Source organism: Paramisgurnus dabryanus, chromosome 16, assembly GCF_030506205.2.
Source record: "Paramisgurnus dabryanus chromosome 16, PD_genome_1.1, whole genome shotgun sequence".
In the NCBI taxonomy this organism is placed as follows: domain Eukaryota; kingdom Metazoa; phylum Chordata; class Actinopteri; order Cypriniformes; family Cobitidae; genus Paramisgurnus; species Paramisgurnus dabryanus.
Genome location: NC_133352.1, coordinates 16,116,067 through 16,134,930, shown reverse-complemented (window position 1 = coordinate 16,134,930; position 18,864 = coordinate 16,116,067). Strand labels below are relative to the sequence as shown.

Sequence of the window (18,864 nt, the reverse complement as noted above, 5' to 3'; positions counted from 1 at the left end):
TAAATAATTTTAAATTTAAAATCCCATTAATTTATTTTCTATTAAAACTGTCTTTAGATTTTCATCTTATTTTACAGCAAACTAAACAAGTAAATTTTACAAACAAAAGTGCTCTGAAAACTGCTTAGAGTATATAAAATATTATTTGACAATCAGTCTTCTTTCTATTACCTCTCAAGGAAATATTTTGTTCTAAAAATATATATATTTTTTCTGTAGAACAATGCTGAATAATATATTTTATCAATATATTAAAGAAGTATAACAGCAAATGATATGTACCATGTTACTCTTTCATGTCCCTCTGACTGTTAATGTTAAAGGGAAATGAAGACATACAATACAAAGATCATGCATTATCTGAGGAGGAAGCAGATAAAAGATGTCACTCAAACCGTTGTGTTTCTGTCAAACACAGAGGAGGCTGCTTATTTTACCAGCTTCACTCTCATGCTGTACCAACTAATGATTTGTATCTATCAGCTTGTAAATAATGGTATTAGTAAAAAGATTACTTCAATGAATTTTGTAGGTGACGACTGATGCATAACGTCATATCAGCAGGAAAAACAACATATGACCAGTATTGTATTGCTTGTTATTACAAATACTATTATGAAACTGAACTGTCTAAATGAATAATATTGTGAAATAAAGATGCAGGTGGCTTTCTCTCTAAATTTTCGTCTCATCCCTTAGGGTTTAACATTTTTCACTTCATCTTCAAAGTGCACTTCGGCAAAGTCCACCTGCTGCCGGTGGCTCAGTGCCCACCGTCTGTTGGGTCTTATTTGTGGGCCATGCCTGCTCCCTTGCTGGCTGGGTCCATGTGCGCATCCTCTCTCACTCCATGGCAGGTCCTGGCATCATTTCTAGTGGATTAAAAAGTGCTCTCCTACCTCACTGTATACAGTTCCTTAGCCGTTTTGGGTCTTCATCATGAATGCACTGTGAATGGATTAACCGTGGAAAAAGGTGGTGAACTTATCTTGGAGAACCTTACTGCTAAGAACGTGCTGATCTCTTCAGCAAAACTGTACACACCGCATTTCAGTCTGTCTGAATGTGAACAGGGATCTCTGTTTACATAACAATTACACAAAGACCATGTGCTTCGGGCTGTTAGCAGAAGCGCAAGCCCTAAGAATAGTTAATTGCCTTCTGGTATCCATTGGAGGAGTTTTGTGTTCAGCTTGCTTGTGAGTTATTCAGGCACTAATATTCTTTAATCTGTTTCTGTATTTTGTCAACAAACTTCAAAAGCACGGAGGTCTCTCCATAAACTACATGAAGCAAAACATTGTCATGACCTCTGAAAAAATATGAAATAAGCAAATTTGTACATTTAACTTTAAAAACGTTCTGGTATAGTTTGTGTAAAGCACTAGCGCTCTTCCTCACCCAAATTCCAAACTAAACAGAAGACAGATAGAGATAGATAGAGAGAGAGGGAGACAGATAGAGATAGAGAGAGGGAGAGAGAGAGAGAGGTGGGAAAGAAAAGTTAAACGCCTCCAATCTGTTTTTTGAGCCTGGCTGGTGGCTCATGGGTGTTGGGCTGAGTTTAGGGGGAGGGAGAAGAGTTTTGGAGGGAGGGACAATGTCATCAGGATTGGGGAGGAGATGATGAACCTGATTCCTCAGGGAATAAGGTGTCAGCCTTACAACTCTCTACAGTCGTGAGCATGCTAAATTGACTGGAACCTTCAACATTAGCTTTTTGGAAGTATTTTGGTGTTCATTATGGATAAAAAGCGATTAGCTTTATTGCCGCTTTGGAATACTGTCATAAAGGTGCGAGGACTTTGAAAACTTTTATGCATTACTGGAATCCAGGACCTCAGGTAAGTTTCTGAGATGTCAGGCATGTGGTGTCAGTTTCCTTAACTTCTCTTTCTGTCTTTTTAAAGTGGATATTTCATTTCACAAAACAGTTTAAATATGTGGATTTGTAAAAGTCATTGTGGGTTTGTTAACAATGTTTTGTAGTAATTGTATTAATCTTATTTTGTTATGGTGAACATTATGATGGGCTTTACAATCACAAAGTGTGGAAATGAAACAAATTTAACCGGTTTTGTAGGTTTTCCAAAAACAGAATTAAGTATTTAACGAAATAAAAATAATAATAATCCAAAGTTCCCCGTTGCAAACTAGGTGCTACCATGCACATATGCAAACTGAAAGTGTGCTTCATATTTTTGTTGTTAAACATACTAGAAAAAACTTTTGTAATATTATTTTGTATACCACAAATTTATATTTAGAAACTATTTTTTCTAACATCTTAAAGCAGTACAGTATTTAATCTGTTTACTGGACACAGCATGGTTGAGGCCTAAAGTAAAATTGGTGAAAATTAACTATTATTTTAAGACTAGTAATGTCTTATCTCAGCAACAAGGGCTATTTTACCTGGTCCATCATTAAAACGTGGTATTGAACTGTGAGATAATTATATATTAATTATCAATTTACAACTGTCAGGATGATAGACAGTTGACCAAGGCCAACTTAAGTAGGATTAAGCTACTTCTCCAAACTCTTCAATGAAGACCTCCTAGTACGTATGGAAAAATAGCATTGGCTTTTTACAGCGTTGGCCATGGAAATGTATGGTTCTCTTTTGCATTTAATTTATTAAGGAAGCGAATTACAAGGAATCACTAATAAATTATATTTTTATTGCTAGAATGCCACATACATATTAACAATTATTATTTGGTACTAATTATAAAAATGATTTTGTAGCATATATCCAAGTTTATGCACTGCAAACCAAAATGCAGCACAAAGTTAAAACAACTTTTGCAAGTCAATTCAACATACTATTTTAAGTTCTGGCTTAAAAAATTTGACATAACTTAAAAAATTCAAGTTGAAATTGTAACATAGAAATATGTGTTGATTAGACAAAAATGCTTAAAATGTTTTACAGTGTGGAAGATTTGCCAAACCTTTATTTATTTAAAAAGCTTGACGATTGAAAACATTGTACACCGTAAAAAAAATCTATGTCATTTGATGTTATATCAACATTTATTTTATGTTATTTTAACTTATCAAATTTTGTTAAGTAATTTAAACTTCAAGTTTTATAAGTTATATTAACTCTTCACTAGACAAAAATTTAAATAGTAAGTTGAAATGACTTGCACAGCAAGTTGATTAATCTTAACATTACAAAAATTACAAACATTATCAACACATTTGTCTCCACTAGGGCTGGGCAAAGAAAAAAAAAGATTTTTCGGTTAATCGTTTTTATTTTAACGTGGTTGATTCAAAATCGATTCTCAAAGGCCACAAATCGATTATTTCATATTTATTTCCGCAAACATTGAACATAAGATTTACGTTACCCTAGTCTTCTCCACTGGATGTTACCATCTTTTTTGCCTTGCGCGATGTTACCAAGAAGCGAGAGGCGAACTAGTCATTCATTCATTCAGTGCTTAAAATGGCAGTTTCAGGTGCTCTGTCGACGTTGATGCCACCTTCACATAAAAAGTCTGAGGTATGGAAGCATTTTAGATTTAGCAAGCAAGACAACGACTATAGTGTTGTGGCTTTTAATTTCTTTTTATTAATTACCTTTCTTTTTTATAAATACAGTATTTGTATCGAACCGAAAATCGGAATCGAAAGTTGAATCGGAAACCGAAATCGAATCGATTTGATAGCTTGTGAATCGAAACCGAGTCGATCTGGAACATTTGAATCGACACCTAGCCCTAGTCTCCATATTTGTACACTCTAAAATGTTTTTGCTAAATAGCACTAAAAGCTCGTAATCATATGGGAACCATTTTTAGTGCTACTGTATATAGCACCTGTAAAGCACCTATGAAGAACCATCCGGGGGTGATATAGCACCACTATAGCACCACTATAGCACCAGATATGGTTCTATATAGCACAATATGGTTCTACACTGGTGCTACACAGGTGCTACATAGGTGCTATGTAGCATTTAAAATGGTTCCTCTTTGATAAAGAGCCAGTGAACCACTTTTAGTGCTATTTAGCACCGTTTGATTTTGAGTATAGATGAAGAGTTGATAAGAAATAATTTTTTTCTGAAGAAATATTTCATCTTTAATCTAAACAGACAAAAATGCATCCATTTCCTTTTTATGCAACCATTTCCTTAATACAAGCAAAAATGGCATCATTTCAGATAGAGGTTTGTCAGTTAATGTGCTTTTGCGTCACTTGAAATACTCAACTACAGTTGAACTAGTTGTTCTCTTGAAAATGACGCATCTACGGGCATGTTGATGCTTGGTTCTGGCCACAACTTTTGCAAACAATAAATCAACCGAGAGAGCTAACATAATCTAGGTGGTTTTAAGTTATAAACCCATACACCACAAAACATCAAAAACATAAAGGAGAAAGTTTCATAAAGAGTCCCGTTTAGGTTACGACAAAGGAATTTAAGACATTGCACTTTATACAAATTGCTAAACACTGCTCTTACAAAAATGTTTTACAGTAATATACGTGACCCTGCAACACATCTAAAGTCATTTTTTTGTGATTTACTGCTTATTACATAAAATCATCCTACACAATGTAAAGAACATTCTGTGAAAATATAAACTTGATATATTAACTGAGTAAGATCATGTCAAAAATTGAAATCATATTAATGGCTAAAATCAAACTTTGACAATTGTTATCTCACAATTTGATTTTTAACCTTTAGCCTGGCTTTCACAGGCAATGTCACATGTATTTAAAACCTATGCAATATTTGATTTTACGTTCTTAATACTCTGCTGGTTTCACTCAATGTATTCTATTATACAGTGTCAATACAGGAAGTGTGCTTGCATGCTAAGGTGTTCACAGTATCCTTAAATGTCGTTGAATCTAACAAAACTGGCAAAGTGAGATCTGATAGTGAAATATGATCTGAAAGGCCCTGCCGCCCGGCTGAACGTGTGGTGACAGGTATATGTGAGAGTATAGGCTGCAGGGTAGCACACAGTACATCCTACTGCTAACAGACTCACCCCGAGGGATTTCGCAACTTTTACCGGCTGGATTTTCATAGCTTTCATATAGCTGAAAAAGTATTGTTACTGTAACTAACTCACACGCAATGTTTATATTCCTTTAAAGTCACAAATTAGTTCCTCGGAATAAGCCACCCCCCACCACCCCCATCACACACAAACCAAAAGACTGATAGAGAGATACAGAGATTTATGGCTTTTTAAATTGTTGTCATAAATGTTTAGACAGGAATTTGACATAAACTATAATACATGATCAACAGTAAATTTAATTAGTTTTAATTTCTTTAACAGAGTTCTTTGGAATAGTGTCACAAAGTAGTGGTGTAGTTTAAATATGCTAATGTATTGTATTTGACTAGCTAAACCGTGTGAAAAAGGGTATCATCTGTTTTAAACAGTTCTAGCTTGTCAAGACATGTGAAAAAATGAGGAAAAATACCAGACTGTGGTCTTTAACAAGATGAAAATTGGATAAATAAGTGTGTGTAAGTCTTTAATCTGAATATGGGCAAACATGAATATATGACCTGTTTATATAACAAAGCAACTTATCATGACTTTTATCCACCTGGCATAAAATTAAAAAGCCCCTTAAAACATTGTTCTTTGTCTTGTTTCAGGTCTGCAGGTCCCGACAGAGAGAATGGCCTTCACAGATACAGCCATAATTCTCACTGTCACGGCAGTCCTAGGAACCATAACCAGGTGTCAGGGGAGCTTGCTTAAAGACAACTCTCTGCTGAGGTTCACCTATCATTTGTACAATGCCAGCATTTATGAGAACTCTGCCCCCAGAACTTACTTGGAAAGTCCTGTCCGGATGGGTATCGTACTATCTGATCCCTTCTGGGACATCAAGTACAAGATTGTTGCTGGTGATGATGACGGTCTTTTCAAAGTGGAGGAGATAGCTGTCGGAGATTTCTGCTTTCTGAGAATCAAAACCCGAAGCAGTAACTCTGCTGTGCTCAACAGAGAGGTACGGGACATCTACACTCTTACTATTGAAGCTACAGAAAGCATCTACGACAACAAGGCTAGAACAAAGGTATCGATTCAGGTGCTTGACACAAATGATCTGAAACCGCTGTTCTACCCTGCCTCTTATAATGTGCTAATCAAAGAAGACACACCGATCAAGTCAAGTCTGGTGAAAGTAAGCGCAACAGATGCTGATATTGGCAGCAATGCCGACTTTTATTACTCATTCACGACTAGATCCCATCCATTTGCTGTTGATCCTTTCACTGGGATGGTTTCGCTTGTCAAGAGACTTAACGCTAGTGAGAGAGACAAATATGAGCTCACCGTTCTGGCAGAGGATAGGACAAAGAAAATCTCTGGTGTTCAAAAGTTTGGAAATGTAGCAACGGTTGTTGTGAACGTGCAAAGGGTAACAGAAAACTTTACCATTATCACACCCATCAGTGAAGTAAATCCTCAAATGGATGATTGCACAATAAATGTGAACATCAAGATGGATCCCAAGGAGAAGGAGAAAGCGACGTCTTTGAGGATAGTTGAAGGAGATTCACCGAAGAGCTTTGAGATTGTTCCCTCTGCTTTGCAGGGCGATGGCTTTCAACTGATCTCAACTAAATTGATTGACTGGTCAGAAAACCAATTCGGATTAAACATTTCTCTTCAAGCAATAGACAGAAGTAATCCCTCTTTGCAAACACAAATAAAAAACATCCATATCTCTTCACCTGAAATTAAACCCATGAAATTTGAACAGGAACAGTACCGTGTCACCCTTAGTGAGTTTTCTCCACCGAAAACTCATGTAGTTAAAGTATCCGTGGGTTCGAGTATAAGAAATACAACGTTCAGTATCAAAGAAAACCCAGTAAGCCATAGATTCAAAATCAGTGCCAAAACCGGTGTAATTGTGACCACTCAGTCTCTTGACTTTGAAAAGCAATCTCATTATGAGTTTGATGTCACGGTTAATAATGGAGAAGCGGTAACCCGGGTCATTGTGGATGTAATTGATGAAAACGATAATGCCCCTAGTTTCACATTGGCCTCATACCAAGCTTCCCTCCCTGAAAATGTTCCAATCGGAACAAGCATCTTAACTGTCTCCGCTTTTGATGTTGATAAAGATAACAATGGTTTTGTGACCTTCGCAATAGCAAACACAGCTCCTGTGCCTTTCAGTATAGACCCACTGACCGGTGTGATTTCTACTACTGAGGAATTTGATTATGAACTCATGAAGAGGTGGTACCACCTGAGAATCTGGGCCTCTGATAGCGGCAGCCCTTTCAATAGAGTGAGCGAATGTTCAGTAACCATTACCATGACCAACATTAACGACAACGCTCCAGTGTTTGAGCGGGTGGCGTGCAATGCCTCCATACCTCGAGACTTTGCAGTGGGGGGGAGTATAGCAGAGATGTCAGTACTTGATCTGGATGAACTGCAGCAGATTATATACGCAATAGAGTCTGGAAATAATGATGGATTGTTTGCTATTGACCCTTTTACTGGCAGCCTTAAACTTGCCAAGGCCATCTCTACTTATGTATTAGATAATTCTTTATATAAACTTAAAATAACAGCAACAGATGGCAAATATGATGCTGATCGTAACACTGTAACTGTGCGTATCACAGCCAAGGGAACAGGCGCCATCACGCATTGCGAAGACACAGGAATTACCAGGCAGTTGACAGAAAAGCTTATCGAATCATTTAAGCCTTCTCTTAACGTCAAAGAAGACGAGCCCATCTCTGATATTCATATCATTAACCGCCACTCTCCAAAGTTTTTCACGAGCACACCAAGCTCGATTGACATCAGGGAGGACTTTGATCTCAATGGTTCTGTATTGCAGTTTAACGCCACCGATAATGATTCTGGGTTTAACGGAAAGCTTGTCTATGCAATTTCCAGTGGAAACGAAGATGGGTGTTTTTATATTGACATGAACAAAGGTGACCTCAAAGTCATTTGTGCACTGGACAGAGAGCAGAAAGAATTTTACATTCTCAACATCACAGTGTATGATTTGGGCTCTCCACAAACCTCTACTTGGAAATTGCTTGCTGTCAGTATTTTGGATGCGAATGACAATCCACCATTATTTTCTCAGCCGAGATATACTGTATGGATCCCAGAGGATACAGAGCTCGACAAAAGCATCTTCAAAGTCAGTGCAGTGGATTTTGACCTTGATGACAATGGGGAGTTTAAATACTCGCTGTTAACCTTCACGGATTTGTTCAAGATTGATGAAGTCACAGGGGTGGTGAAGGTAACTGGGCATTTAGATAGAGAAACCTTTAGCAGATATGACTTAAAAATTGAGGCCAGAGATCAAGCCAAGCAAGACCCCCAGCTTTTCTCATTTGCAGATCTGGTGGTTGTACTTGAAGATGTTAATGATAATCCTCCGAAGTTTGTACCAACAATCTTCAAGGTCAAAGTTCCTGAAGACGCTCCTCTAGGCACAGTGCTGTTATGGGTCGAAAGCTTCGACTTGGATCTGGATAGTGGAGGCCTTATAAGTTACAACCTGAAAAACAATGAGGCTGGAACATTTATTCTAGACACCTCCACAGGCTGCTTGACCCTAGAGCATGAACTGGACTTCGAAAAACAGCAGTTCTATAATCTAACTGTTCGAGCTGTAGACCACGGAAAGCCGAGGTCTATGTCATCTTCGTGTTTCATCGAAGTCGAAGTGTTGGACGTCAACGAAAATCTAAACCGGCCGATCTTCAGCCTGTTTGTACATACTACAGCAGTTATGGAGGATGCTAAAATAGGAGCCTCAGTTCTGACACTCACCGCCGTGGATAACGATCTTGGACGAGATGGAATTGTTAGATACTATATCCATGATGGCTCAGGGCTTGGCGTCTTCACGATTGATGAAGAAACAGGTATGTTTGGGATGACAATATTTCATGTATGTTCTACATGCTTTACTCGTGGCAGGAAAAATACCTTGTGGACACTACTGAACTTTATATTGATCCAGAATTTGACATATGGTGCCATACACATGTTAGGGCAAACAATAAATCATGTTTCTGTCATAACCTTGAGGTCAAGAAGATATTTAGGGTTTTTTAACACAACATGCTATATGCATCATCATCATCATCATTCATCATCATTAATCGGCTGCGAACAAAACGGGTTTGCAGTCGGTCACAAGTTTTCTCCATTCTGTTCGATTGCTAGCAGCTCTTCTCATCTCGTCAGCAGTTGGTGGCATGTCGTTGTTAATTAGTTTGCCGATGTATGTGTGATATAATGTGTGTGGCTTTCCTCGGCTTCGTTTGCCATGTCGTTCTTCGGGTGCATATAACACATATTTGTTAATTTGGTCGTTTGGGTCTCTTCTGAGTGAGTGGCCAACGAAACGTAGCTGTCTTTGTTGGATTTGAAGAATAAGCTGGTTCTTTTCAACTGTTTCGTATACAGCTTGGTTACTTATTCGATCTATTTTCTTGATGTCGAGCATAATTCTGTAGCAACTGGTGGCAAAGCTGTTGAGTGAGTTTTGCATTTTTTGGTTGATGATCCAGCTTTCACAGCCGTACAGGAGGACGGAGATGCACGCTGCTTCAAAGATGTTTAGTTTGAGTTTGATTGGAAGAGTTTTTGATAGAAATACATCCTTCATTTTCCAGAATGCTCCCCACGCTTGTCCTTTTCGTGCTCTGATATCTGTTTCGCTCGACGCGATGTAAGAGCCAAGATACTTGAAGTCTTTTGTCCACTCGATTTTTTGTCCGTTGAGTTCAATGAATTGATGTAAGTTGATCGGCATCCCTGGCCCAGCAAGCTCTTGGTTGCTAAATGCTTCCGTCTTTTTAATGTTGACCTCAAGTCCTACTCGTCTAGCCCACTTTGCTGTTGTTTGTAGTTGAGCTTGCGATTTTTCTAGATTTTGCTGCTTGTTGTTGTCGCCGCCCTCAAGCAGCGCAATGTCGTCGGCAAAATCGAGGTCGAACAGTGAAGTGGCTGGATATCTCGATGATCTTGATAGATTCGTCGTGAAGCCATGTGAGCCTGTTGATGTTGCATGCTCTTGTTCTGATTTCTTTAGGGTGAAGTCTATGACGATGATGAATAGAAAGGGAGCTAGCGTGTCTCCTTGAAGAACGCCAGTTGAGATGTTGAACTGTTCTGATAGCTTGCCCTCGACCAATACTTGACTTTTTGAGTTGTTGTAGATAGTGCGAATAGCTCTTACGGTTTTTTCGGGAATTCCGTAGTGTCGCAAGATGTCGAACATGACGTTTCGTATGAGCGAGTCGAACGCTTTCTTAAAGTCAACGAATATGATGTAGAGGTCTAGGTTCTTGTCGATGGCGCCCTCAATTATTCGTCTAAGAATGTGAACTTGTTCGGTGCATCCTCTTCCTCTTCGAAATCCTGCTTGATTCTTTCTCATGATAGCGTCTACTGGTTTTCTTATTCGGTTAAGAAGAACTTTATTGTAGACTTTTGCTGCGATCGACATCAGGCTGATCCCTCTATAGTTATTCATCAAAGTGAGGTTGCCTTTCTTAGGCAATGGGACAATGAGACTAGTGGTGAATTGCTCTGGTGCTTTTTCTTGCATGTAGACATCATTGCATATATTGCACAGCTGTCTGACTGTGTGATGGCCTCCGTATTTGAGAGCTTCAGCGGTAATGGGGTAGTCGACACCTGGTGCTATATGCGTATCTATATATTATTGGGATTTCTTATTACCACTGCTAACAGTAATTCAGGACTCACAGAAAATAAGTAGTGGACCTTAAACATAAATGCATGTGATATTTCAATGTACCTATTTCTGTAGCTCCATTGGCAGATCGACCAATACAAAATGCTCTGGTTTTGATTCCCAGGAAACACACCTACTTAAATACTTTAAGTGCACTGTTGCTTTGAAAAAAAAAAAAAAACGTCAGCAAAATGCATAAATGTACTTCAGTATATCGTTTCGACCTAATTAATTAAAGACATTTCTACCTTGCAGGTGTTATTCAAACTGCAGGTCCTCTGGATCGTGAGGCTGTGCCACATTATTGGCTAACAGTTTATGCAAAAGATTTGGGCACTGTACCACTGCTATCCTGGACTGAGGTCTACATTGAAGTTTTGGATATAAATGACAATCCCCCAGAGCTCTCGCAACCTGTTTACTTTGCTTCAGTGCAAGAGAATCTGCCAAAGGGCAAATCTGTGCTTAAAGTATCTGCCACCGATATGGACAAGTCCTCAGAGGGAAAACTAACTTTCCAGATCATCGATTCTCAACGTGGATATTTCACCATAGATGGAAAAACAGGTAAACTCTTCTTTAAATAATTCACAATCAAAACTCATTTTGACCTCAATGAATTCGGATTTTGTTAAAGTTGTTGGCGCTGATTCATCTTAATGGTGATTCATCTCGTGTGATAATACAATCTCTTAACAGATTGATCAAACATGTCTAGGCACACTTTTTACGTAACGGTGGTATGCCACGTGAAGGGCACAATGAATAGAGTCTCTAATTACTGTACTGTGAATACTGTGATCAGTGTGTGTAATTTCGGGTCAAGGGTGAAAATAGTTGTTCGGCAGGCCCACAGAGATTGCACACAATCACAAAAACACAACAGCTCTGACCATTTTTGCAGCTTAACATGGCCTTTGAACAGTAGCTATGAAAATTGGAACCGCATTAACCAGCGTTGCAAGCTTACACTTGTTTTTACTAAGTCTTGTCCCTTTGTTGTTCGATCTGCCCCACCCTGAACTAATAGACAAGAATTACAAAGAAGAACAGAGGGGGTTGGGGTGTATTTTATAAAGGCTACATCACACTAAAATGCTCTTGAAAGGTTTGTAGAGTATTCAAAATACCCAATGTTAGTATGCAAGTTTGCCTGGAAGCTTTAAGCAAACAGGTCTTTAACAAAACTAGTGTGACATTGAACCATTACTCTCCATGAATACTGTATGAATGAACAGTCTTGGAGAGGATCAAGGAGAATGCTAAATGAACATGAAAGGGTAATAAAATCAATGCTACATCTCAAGAGCCAAAATCAGCAACAAATCTCACTTGAGCGCTGTTTCGCTCTTTCCCTCAGGGCTAAAAGGACTGAAGTTCACTCTCGAGGTTTCTGTAGCTCCATGTCAGAACAGGACGAGCACAGATGATTCATCATTAAAATGAACATTGTGACTAAGCTAACCGCCTTAACAGCTTATCACCACAAAACAGCTCATTTATTGTATTTTAATGGATATATATCTTACAATGGGCAAACAGATAAGATAAATCACTCCTTGGGTGGGTTGAGAAAATAGCTTGCATCATCAAAGATAGACTGAATCATCTCCTGTAGATCGAAACAAAGGGTTTTGGTATTAGTAGTTTCATATATACACATTTGAATGCTCAAAGCACTTGAGGAGATATTTCCAAATCCATGTATTTGTAGCATGCATGACAGGGCAGGCTTCCCACGGGCGGACATTAATGTCAAAACCACACTTTCTGGAAGTTCTTTCACAGGATCACCTGCCTAAATACAGGCCATCATAAAAGCCCAGCAGGATTTGTTTTTTAGTGCTGCAGAGGTTGAAAGATGCTGTATGTGTGTCTCCACCGAAATGACATTTTCAAGTGTTTATTGCAGTGGTGTTAAACTGCTTGTGTATTTTGTCTAACCCTTAACATGTGCTGTTCTGTCATAGAGCACTCATAACACTAGAGATATCTGTCAACCTCTTACGTTGATCCATAACACTATGCTTCTTGCTACTCTTAACTGTAGTGGTTCTTGTGCACTTAGGTCTCAGTATGCATCAGGCACTATGTACAGTAAAGGCCAAAGGTGATGTCCGGGCAGGAAAAATTATACAGTATGGCTACGACAGATTAAATCATCCAAATATAAGAAATATAGTAAAAAATAGAGCTTTTCCTGGATTTATCATTGGACAAAATAACGTGGCCACAAGCCAAACCACAGTGGAAATATAACAAAGAATACATTGACTACATTTTTTTTGTTATTAATATTTGTTGATCCTCTATTGTGGTCACATTTTTGTCTTTCTGCTGCATTGTCAGAAACAATGGTAAAAAAAATCCCAAGCTGTCACTGTGGCAGTACCCTTTTAAAAGGTCATATGTATACATTTGATAACAAAACAGTATGTACATTACCTTTAAGGTATGAATGTGCACTCCTTGGTAGCAATATGTACCTCTGAGTTAGAAATATGAAATCTTTAGGTGCAAGGATGTACTTTTAAAAGTGACCATTTTTTGTCTTTTTTTATAAAGACTATATCTTTATAAACTGTGCACATATGTTGTGTGTTTTGTCAAGTCTCCTTAAATTATTTATAAAGCTGAGCTTAATTTTATAGTCCAAACACACTGACGCAACACGCACACAACATTTTTAATGCATTTTAATAAAATATTTGAATAAAGGGCTAAGATGTCAGAATCACTTTTGGCTGCTACTGTACAGTATGGATCCTCACTGACGCGAACATAAATAATAACTGCCGTTCCCACGGCTTGTACACCACAGGTTGACCTACTATAAACAGTGTAACAAAACAAATAAAGCTTTAAAAACAAGCCTGCGAGAAAAGAAAGTGGGTAACATGAGGGGGGGAATAAACAGGTGTGCCATCCATCTAAAGGCAGCGCGACTGCTCACTCCGTCTGTTTCATTTTCTGTTTGTTTAGGTGTGATCAGCACCCTTGCTGCCCTGGACCGGGAACAAAAAGCAGAGCATATTTTTGAGGTTGGTGCATTTACATCCGGATTTTATATAGGTCATGATACTCGGCCTGATCATATACATTTATAAAATGCTGCTCTATATATATGTATGTATATATGACACTGTAAATTAAGAAAGTTTGTTTATCGTATAATGTAATGTAATAAAGCCCTTTCCCCAAATAAATTATTCTTTTATTTTGTTTGATTATTTGATTATTAATTTGTTTAATTACATGCATGACAACTGAATTATACAAATTTGTTTTGCTTTAAATATGCATGCAATGTCTTTTTCTGTAAACAGCAAATATGGCTTTGGTTTTGTGATATGTGCAGGGTTTGAGGTTCATGGCTGTTTTCCCCTCTGTTATTTTTTAGGTGATGGTGTCAGATGAAGGAGGTCCTTCCCTAAGCTCTACTGCCACCGTAGTTGTTGAAGTCTTGGACGAGAATGATAACAGTCCTCAGTTCAGTCATAAACTTTTCCAAGTAAAACTTCCGGAACAGCAGAGCACAGCCGAACCTCAGGAGATCTACAGGTTGGTTGCCCGTGATGACGACGTGGGGCTCAATGGGATGATCACGTACAGCCTTGAAGACAGCCTTCAGGATCGTTTTGGTATCAATCCTGAGACCGGGGTCGTAACAGCTAGAGGAGAGTTTGATAAAGGCAACTACAGTATTCTGACGGTATGGCATATACCATTTTGGAGTACTTATATATATTTATATTTAAAAATCCACCTTTTAATTTTGTTTTCTCTCGCATTGCCATAGGTTAAAGCAACAGATCAAGGCAACCCTCCAAGAATGTCTAAGACCCGTTTGCATGTTGAGTGGCTACCTCAGCCTGAGGAAAGCTCTGAAGTGCTCGCTTTTGATGAACCCCCCTTCAACTATGTGGTTATGGAGACAGATCCTGTGACAGATATGGTGGGGATCATCCATACAGAGATAACTAAGAATCTACTCTTGTTTGACATTATTGGTAAGCAAGACTATTATTTACCATTCATTGTTTGCTGGTTACAGTACAAATTACACTCTAAATTAATGCTGGCTTATTTTCAAACCCAACGTTGGGTCAAAAAGAGACGAACCCAGCCCACCGGGTTGTATTTTAACCTATGCTTGGTTGTTTCAACTCAAAATGCTTGTTTTGGGTCAAATAGAAACATTTTCCAAGTTAAATTAATCTAATGGTTTTTGACCCAATGCCAAAAGATTGAATTTTAAAAGATGTGATAAGATTTTACAACCAATGATGTTAGTTTTAACTTAAAAAAAAAAAAAATTCAATATGTTTTAATATCATTTGAACAATTGAAGATGGAGGGGAAGAGCTGAAGTGTCAGTAGGGGTGGGTGGTATACTTATTTTGTTTCAACATTATACTTTTTTAGATTATTTTTGGTGGCTAAAAACATCATAAAACACACCATAATAATGAATTTTATTGTTGTCAAAGTTGTTAAAGATTATAACTAGTACACTAGTAGTGTTGGCTGTCTTGGCACATGGTAAAGTAGCCTACTGGGGGTTTGGTCATTGTGATGCTACAGCTTCCCACCCTGTGATAAGATCGGTGCCAGAAGGCACGGCTTAGTGAGACATTATTTCCTCAGATGATAAGCCAGAGCACTAGAGGAGCTCCACCGTCAATCTTTCAGGTCCCACCAACCCATATTTGCCTCCAGTTAAGCACTGAACCTGAACTCAACTCCTGCTTCCTGCATTCTTACATTTAGCCCCAGAGACTCATTCAGAGAATTATGATTATGACAGGACGGCATTCATGTACATTCCTTAAAGGAATATTTCACTTAAAAAATATGATAATTTAATCACCCCCATGTCATCCAAGATGTTTGTGTCTTTTTTGTCGAAAGGTCACATGTTACATATGTGAAACCCACTTGTGGACCACTTTAAACTATAAACTGATAGAAAGACATTAGTTGTCTCATTGCACATACAACAACGTCGGAATGGTCCTCCTTCTGCACGCTTGTAAACACTGGGCTGATAGTTTTGCTATATCATGCGTGACCTTTGACGTGATTACGTAATCTGTAAGGTCACACGGCTAGTGCAAGATGAGAAGTTGTGGTTTAAAAGTACTTTTTTTGCCAAAAATGATGATCGTTTGGCTAGATAAGACCCTTATGCCTCGGTTGGGATTGTTTAGAGCCCTTTGAAGCTACATTGAAACTCCATTAAAGTTCATTACGGCGCATTCACACAGGGCGTAAGCATTTACTTTTAATGTTTGACGTCAAGCGTTGGCGAACTGAATTGTGGATCCGTCGGCGCCCCGTCACTGCCGTTGCTCGCGGCAGAAGTTGAACATTTCTCAACTTTTCAATCGGCAACGCGAGCGTCAGCCAATCAGATTGCCTTATACAAATAACCTAGGCAGAGCCAGCCAATTACATTAATGGAAGATTGGAGCATGTGCTGCGGCCACTGTGATTGGCTGTTGGCCACGCTTCAGACAAGCCTTCCGTCAAGCGTTAACACTTTCGCCCTGTGTGAATGTACCGTTATATGGAGAAAAATCCTCAATGTTTTCCCTTTAAAACTTAATTTATTCTCTACTGAAGAAAGAAACACACAAACATCTTGGATGACATAGGGGTGAGTAAATTATCGGGATTTTTTAATGAAAGTGGAGTATTCCTTTAACACACTCTTACGCATGAACACATTATCTTTTAAACAGCATACTGTGGTAGAACAGACATTAGGATCCAAGAATTTCACACTTTTTCTCTGAAATTTTCCGCATGTTTACAAAGTATACTTTATGGTTTTATAATGACAATTAAAAGCTATTTTCTGGTGGACTAGTTTTGTGTATTGTGCCGAGTATTTATGTGAATAAAGCAGAGATCTTCAAATAACTTCTTCAGAGCATATCTCAAAGCCTCCATCAAGACCAATATTAGACACGGTCTGTGTTCAGCAAAGAGGATGATAAATCAATTTGAAGATTTCTTAATGTGTTAAATTAAGAAATAAACAAAGTTGAAAAGATACTATAATCGCATTAAAACAAGATCAAAAAACATTCAATAGGTGGATTTCTTAATAAACACCATCTGTTAAAGCAGGCATGAATTTACCCCCACTGTGAAAGACGTCTGGTCTTATATTACATGCGCCAAATATTTCCCTTTAAACAATACTGCTAATCTCACGTACACAGTGTCAGTCAGGAGTGACCTCCTAATATGCCCTTGTTTTGTCTTATACACCTCCTTGTACAATAACACCAAACCCTCATGCAGGCATGTGTGATTGGCACATATACTTTGACATGTACAGTATCTGAAATCAGTGCTGGTGCTTTTCATCAAAGCCTTAAGTTGCCATACATGTAGGCTTATCATCCTGCTATTTTGCACTTAAATTGCTGGTTTGAAAGCTTAGTTCACAGGAAATTTTATCAGTCATTACTTACTCACCCGTATGTGTTAACACAACCTATCTGAATAAACGATGACTCATTTTTGTTTTTAGGTGAGCTATACTTTTATGTGAATTACAGTCTGTGAAAACCCAGTTAGAGTAATTTTTTGTGTTTTACCTTTTCCACATAAAAAGACCATTCTGTAAAAAATAAAACCTTGAAAACTTTATATTGACGGAGTAAGGATTGAAATCAATGTGAAATCAATGACTGAAATCAAACTTTGATGCTTCCAATCTTACAATTTGATTAGGACACTTTTGCTTGGATTTCCCAGACAATCACATATTTAAATCTTATGAACTCTGGGAAGTATTTAATCCTAACCCATAGCTGATGTTTTATATTAGGTGGGGATGAAGAGCAGAACTTCTACATTGAGAAGAACACAGGAATGATTGTCAAAGCCCGGCGCCTGGATGCAAGCGTAAAATCTAACTACAACTTAACTGTCCGAGTCACCGACGGATTTCAGGCTATAACCACTCAGGTATGAGCAAACATGTAAAGCCGTCACACAATATGCGAATAGAGGATTTACTACTGTCATCATTTTACATTCTCATTGTAAGCCGATAAACTTCTTATGGGTTTTGTCCCTTAGGCTTACATTCAAGTCGTAGATATAAATGATCATCGGCCCATGTTCCTGAAGAGCCTATATGAGGTGAGGGTACCAGAGGACACAGCCCCATGGAAAGAGATCGTTCACATCAGCGCTCGAGATGTAGATACAAACAGTGGGCTTTTTTACACCATCCACAACAGCTTGCACCCAGACAGCCTGAAGTATTTTCACCTGGACCAAAGGAGTGGTGTGCTTGTCCTGAAAGAAGAGCTAGACTATGAGACCATAACCACTCACACTCTGATTGTAATGGTAAAGTAACCCTTGACTTAACTAGACTCTTGTCTCAAGGTTGTATGCAAATGGTTATGATAGCCACTTGATCCTGTTGCAATTACTGGTAAGCCAGAAAAATTTATTAATCGACATGACAATGTCATAGGATAAGACATTTGCAGTTAGATTCCAAGTGTATTGGAATTCATGTAATTACCATGATGCACACAGAGATATGGATGGGTTGGAATTTATGGGAAAACCATAAATTCCCTAAACATTGTCTCAGAATTCCTCACTAAAAGGGTCAAAAGTTTGCCTGTCTGTCTCTTTAACTCTTAAAGACGTATATCATTTAATTTGACATGGACACTAAAACAGGTTTTATCTTTGTAGGTCCGAGATGAGAAGATCCCAATAAAAAAGAACTTTGCAAAAGTTGTTGTGCATGTGGAGGACTGTAATGACCACACACCTGCATTTATGAATACTCATTATGAGGGATCCATAAGTAATTTGGCACCCGCTGGCACAGAAGTATTGAGAGTCAAAGCCCTGGATAAGGATACCGGCAGCAATGCAGAAATTGTTTATTCCTTTCACACTGGTGAGATATTTGCTTGGAGCATTATGGTATCTTTGCGTGTTAGTTTTATATTATATTTATTATGAAAAGTAGCAATTTGAATTCATAGGCACAGGTAAAATAATTGGTTTGCCTTTTTACTTTATTTTACTGTGACGCTTGTACTGTAAATCCTA

The 18,864-nt window shown here is 38.2% G+C and overlaps 1 protein-coding gene across 1 annotated transcript in view; it reads left to right on the top strand.

Annotated features, from left to right (window-relative positions):
* Positions 1 to 1,630: 1,630 nt before the first annotated feature.
* The window catches only part of fat2 (FAT atypical cadherin 2), a 44,687-nt gene continuing 27,453 nt past the window's right edge, over positions 1,631 to 18,864 (top strand). Inside the window, exons 1-9 of the mRNA XM_065266530.2 lie at positions 1,631 to 1,844; positions 5,648 to 8,920; positions 11,020 to 11,331; positions 13,747 to 13,805; positions 14,165 to 14,476; positions 14,564 to 14,774; positions 17,609 to 17,748; positions 17,863 to 18,138; positions 18,499 to 18,709. Of these exons, the coding sequence (XP_065122602.1) occupies positions 5,671 to 8,920; positions 11,020 to 11,331; positions 13,747 to 13,805; positions 14,165 to 14,476; positions 14,564 to 14,774; positions 17,609 to 17,748; positions 17,863 to 18,138; positions 18,499 to 18,709 (4,771 nt within the window). The 5' untranslated portion in view covers positions 1,631 to 1,844; positions 5,648 to 5,670. The remainder of the gene's footprint in view (positions 1,845 to 5,647; positions 8,921 to 11,019; positions 11,332 to 13,746; positions 13,806 to 14,164; positions 14,477 to 14,563; positions 14,775 to 17,608; positions 17,749 to 17,862; positions 18,139 to 18,498; positions 18,710 to 18,864) is intronic.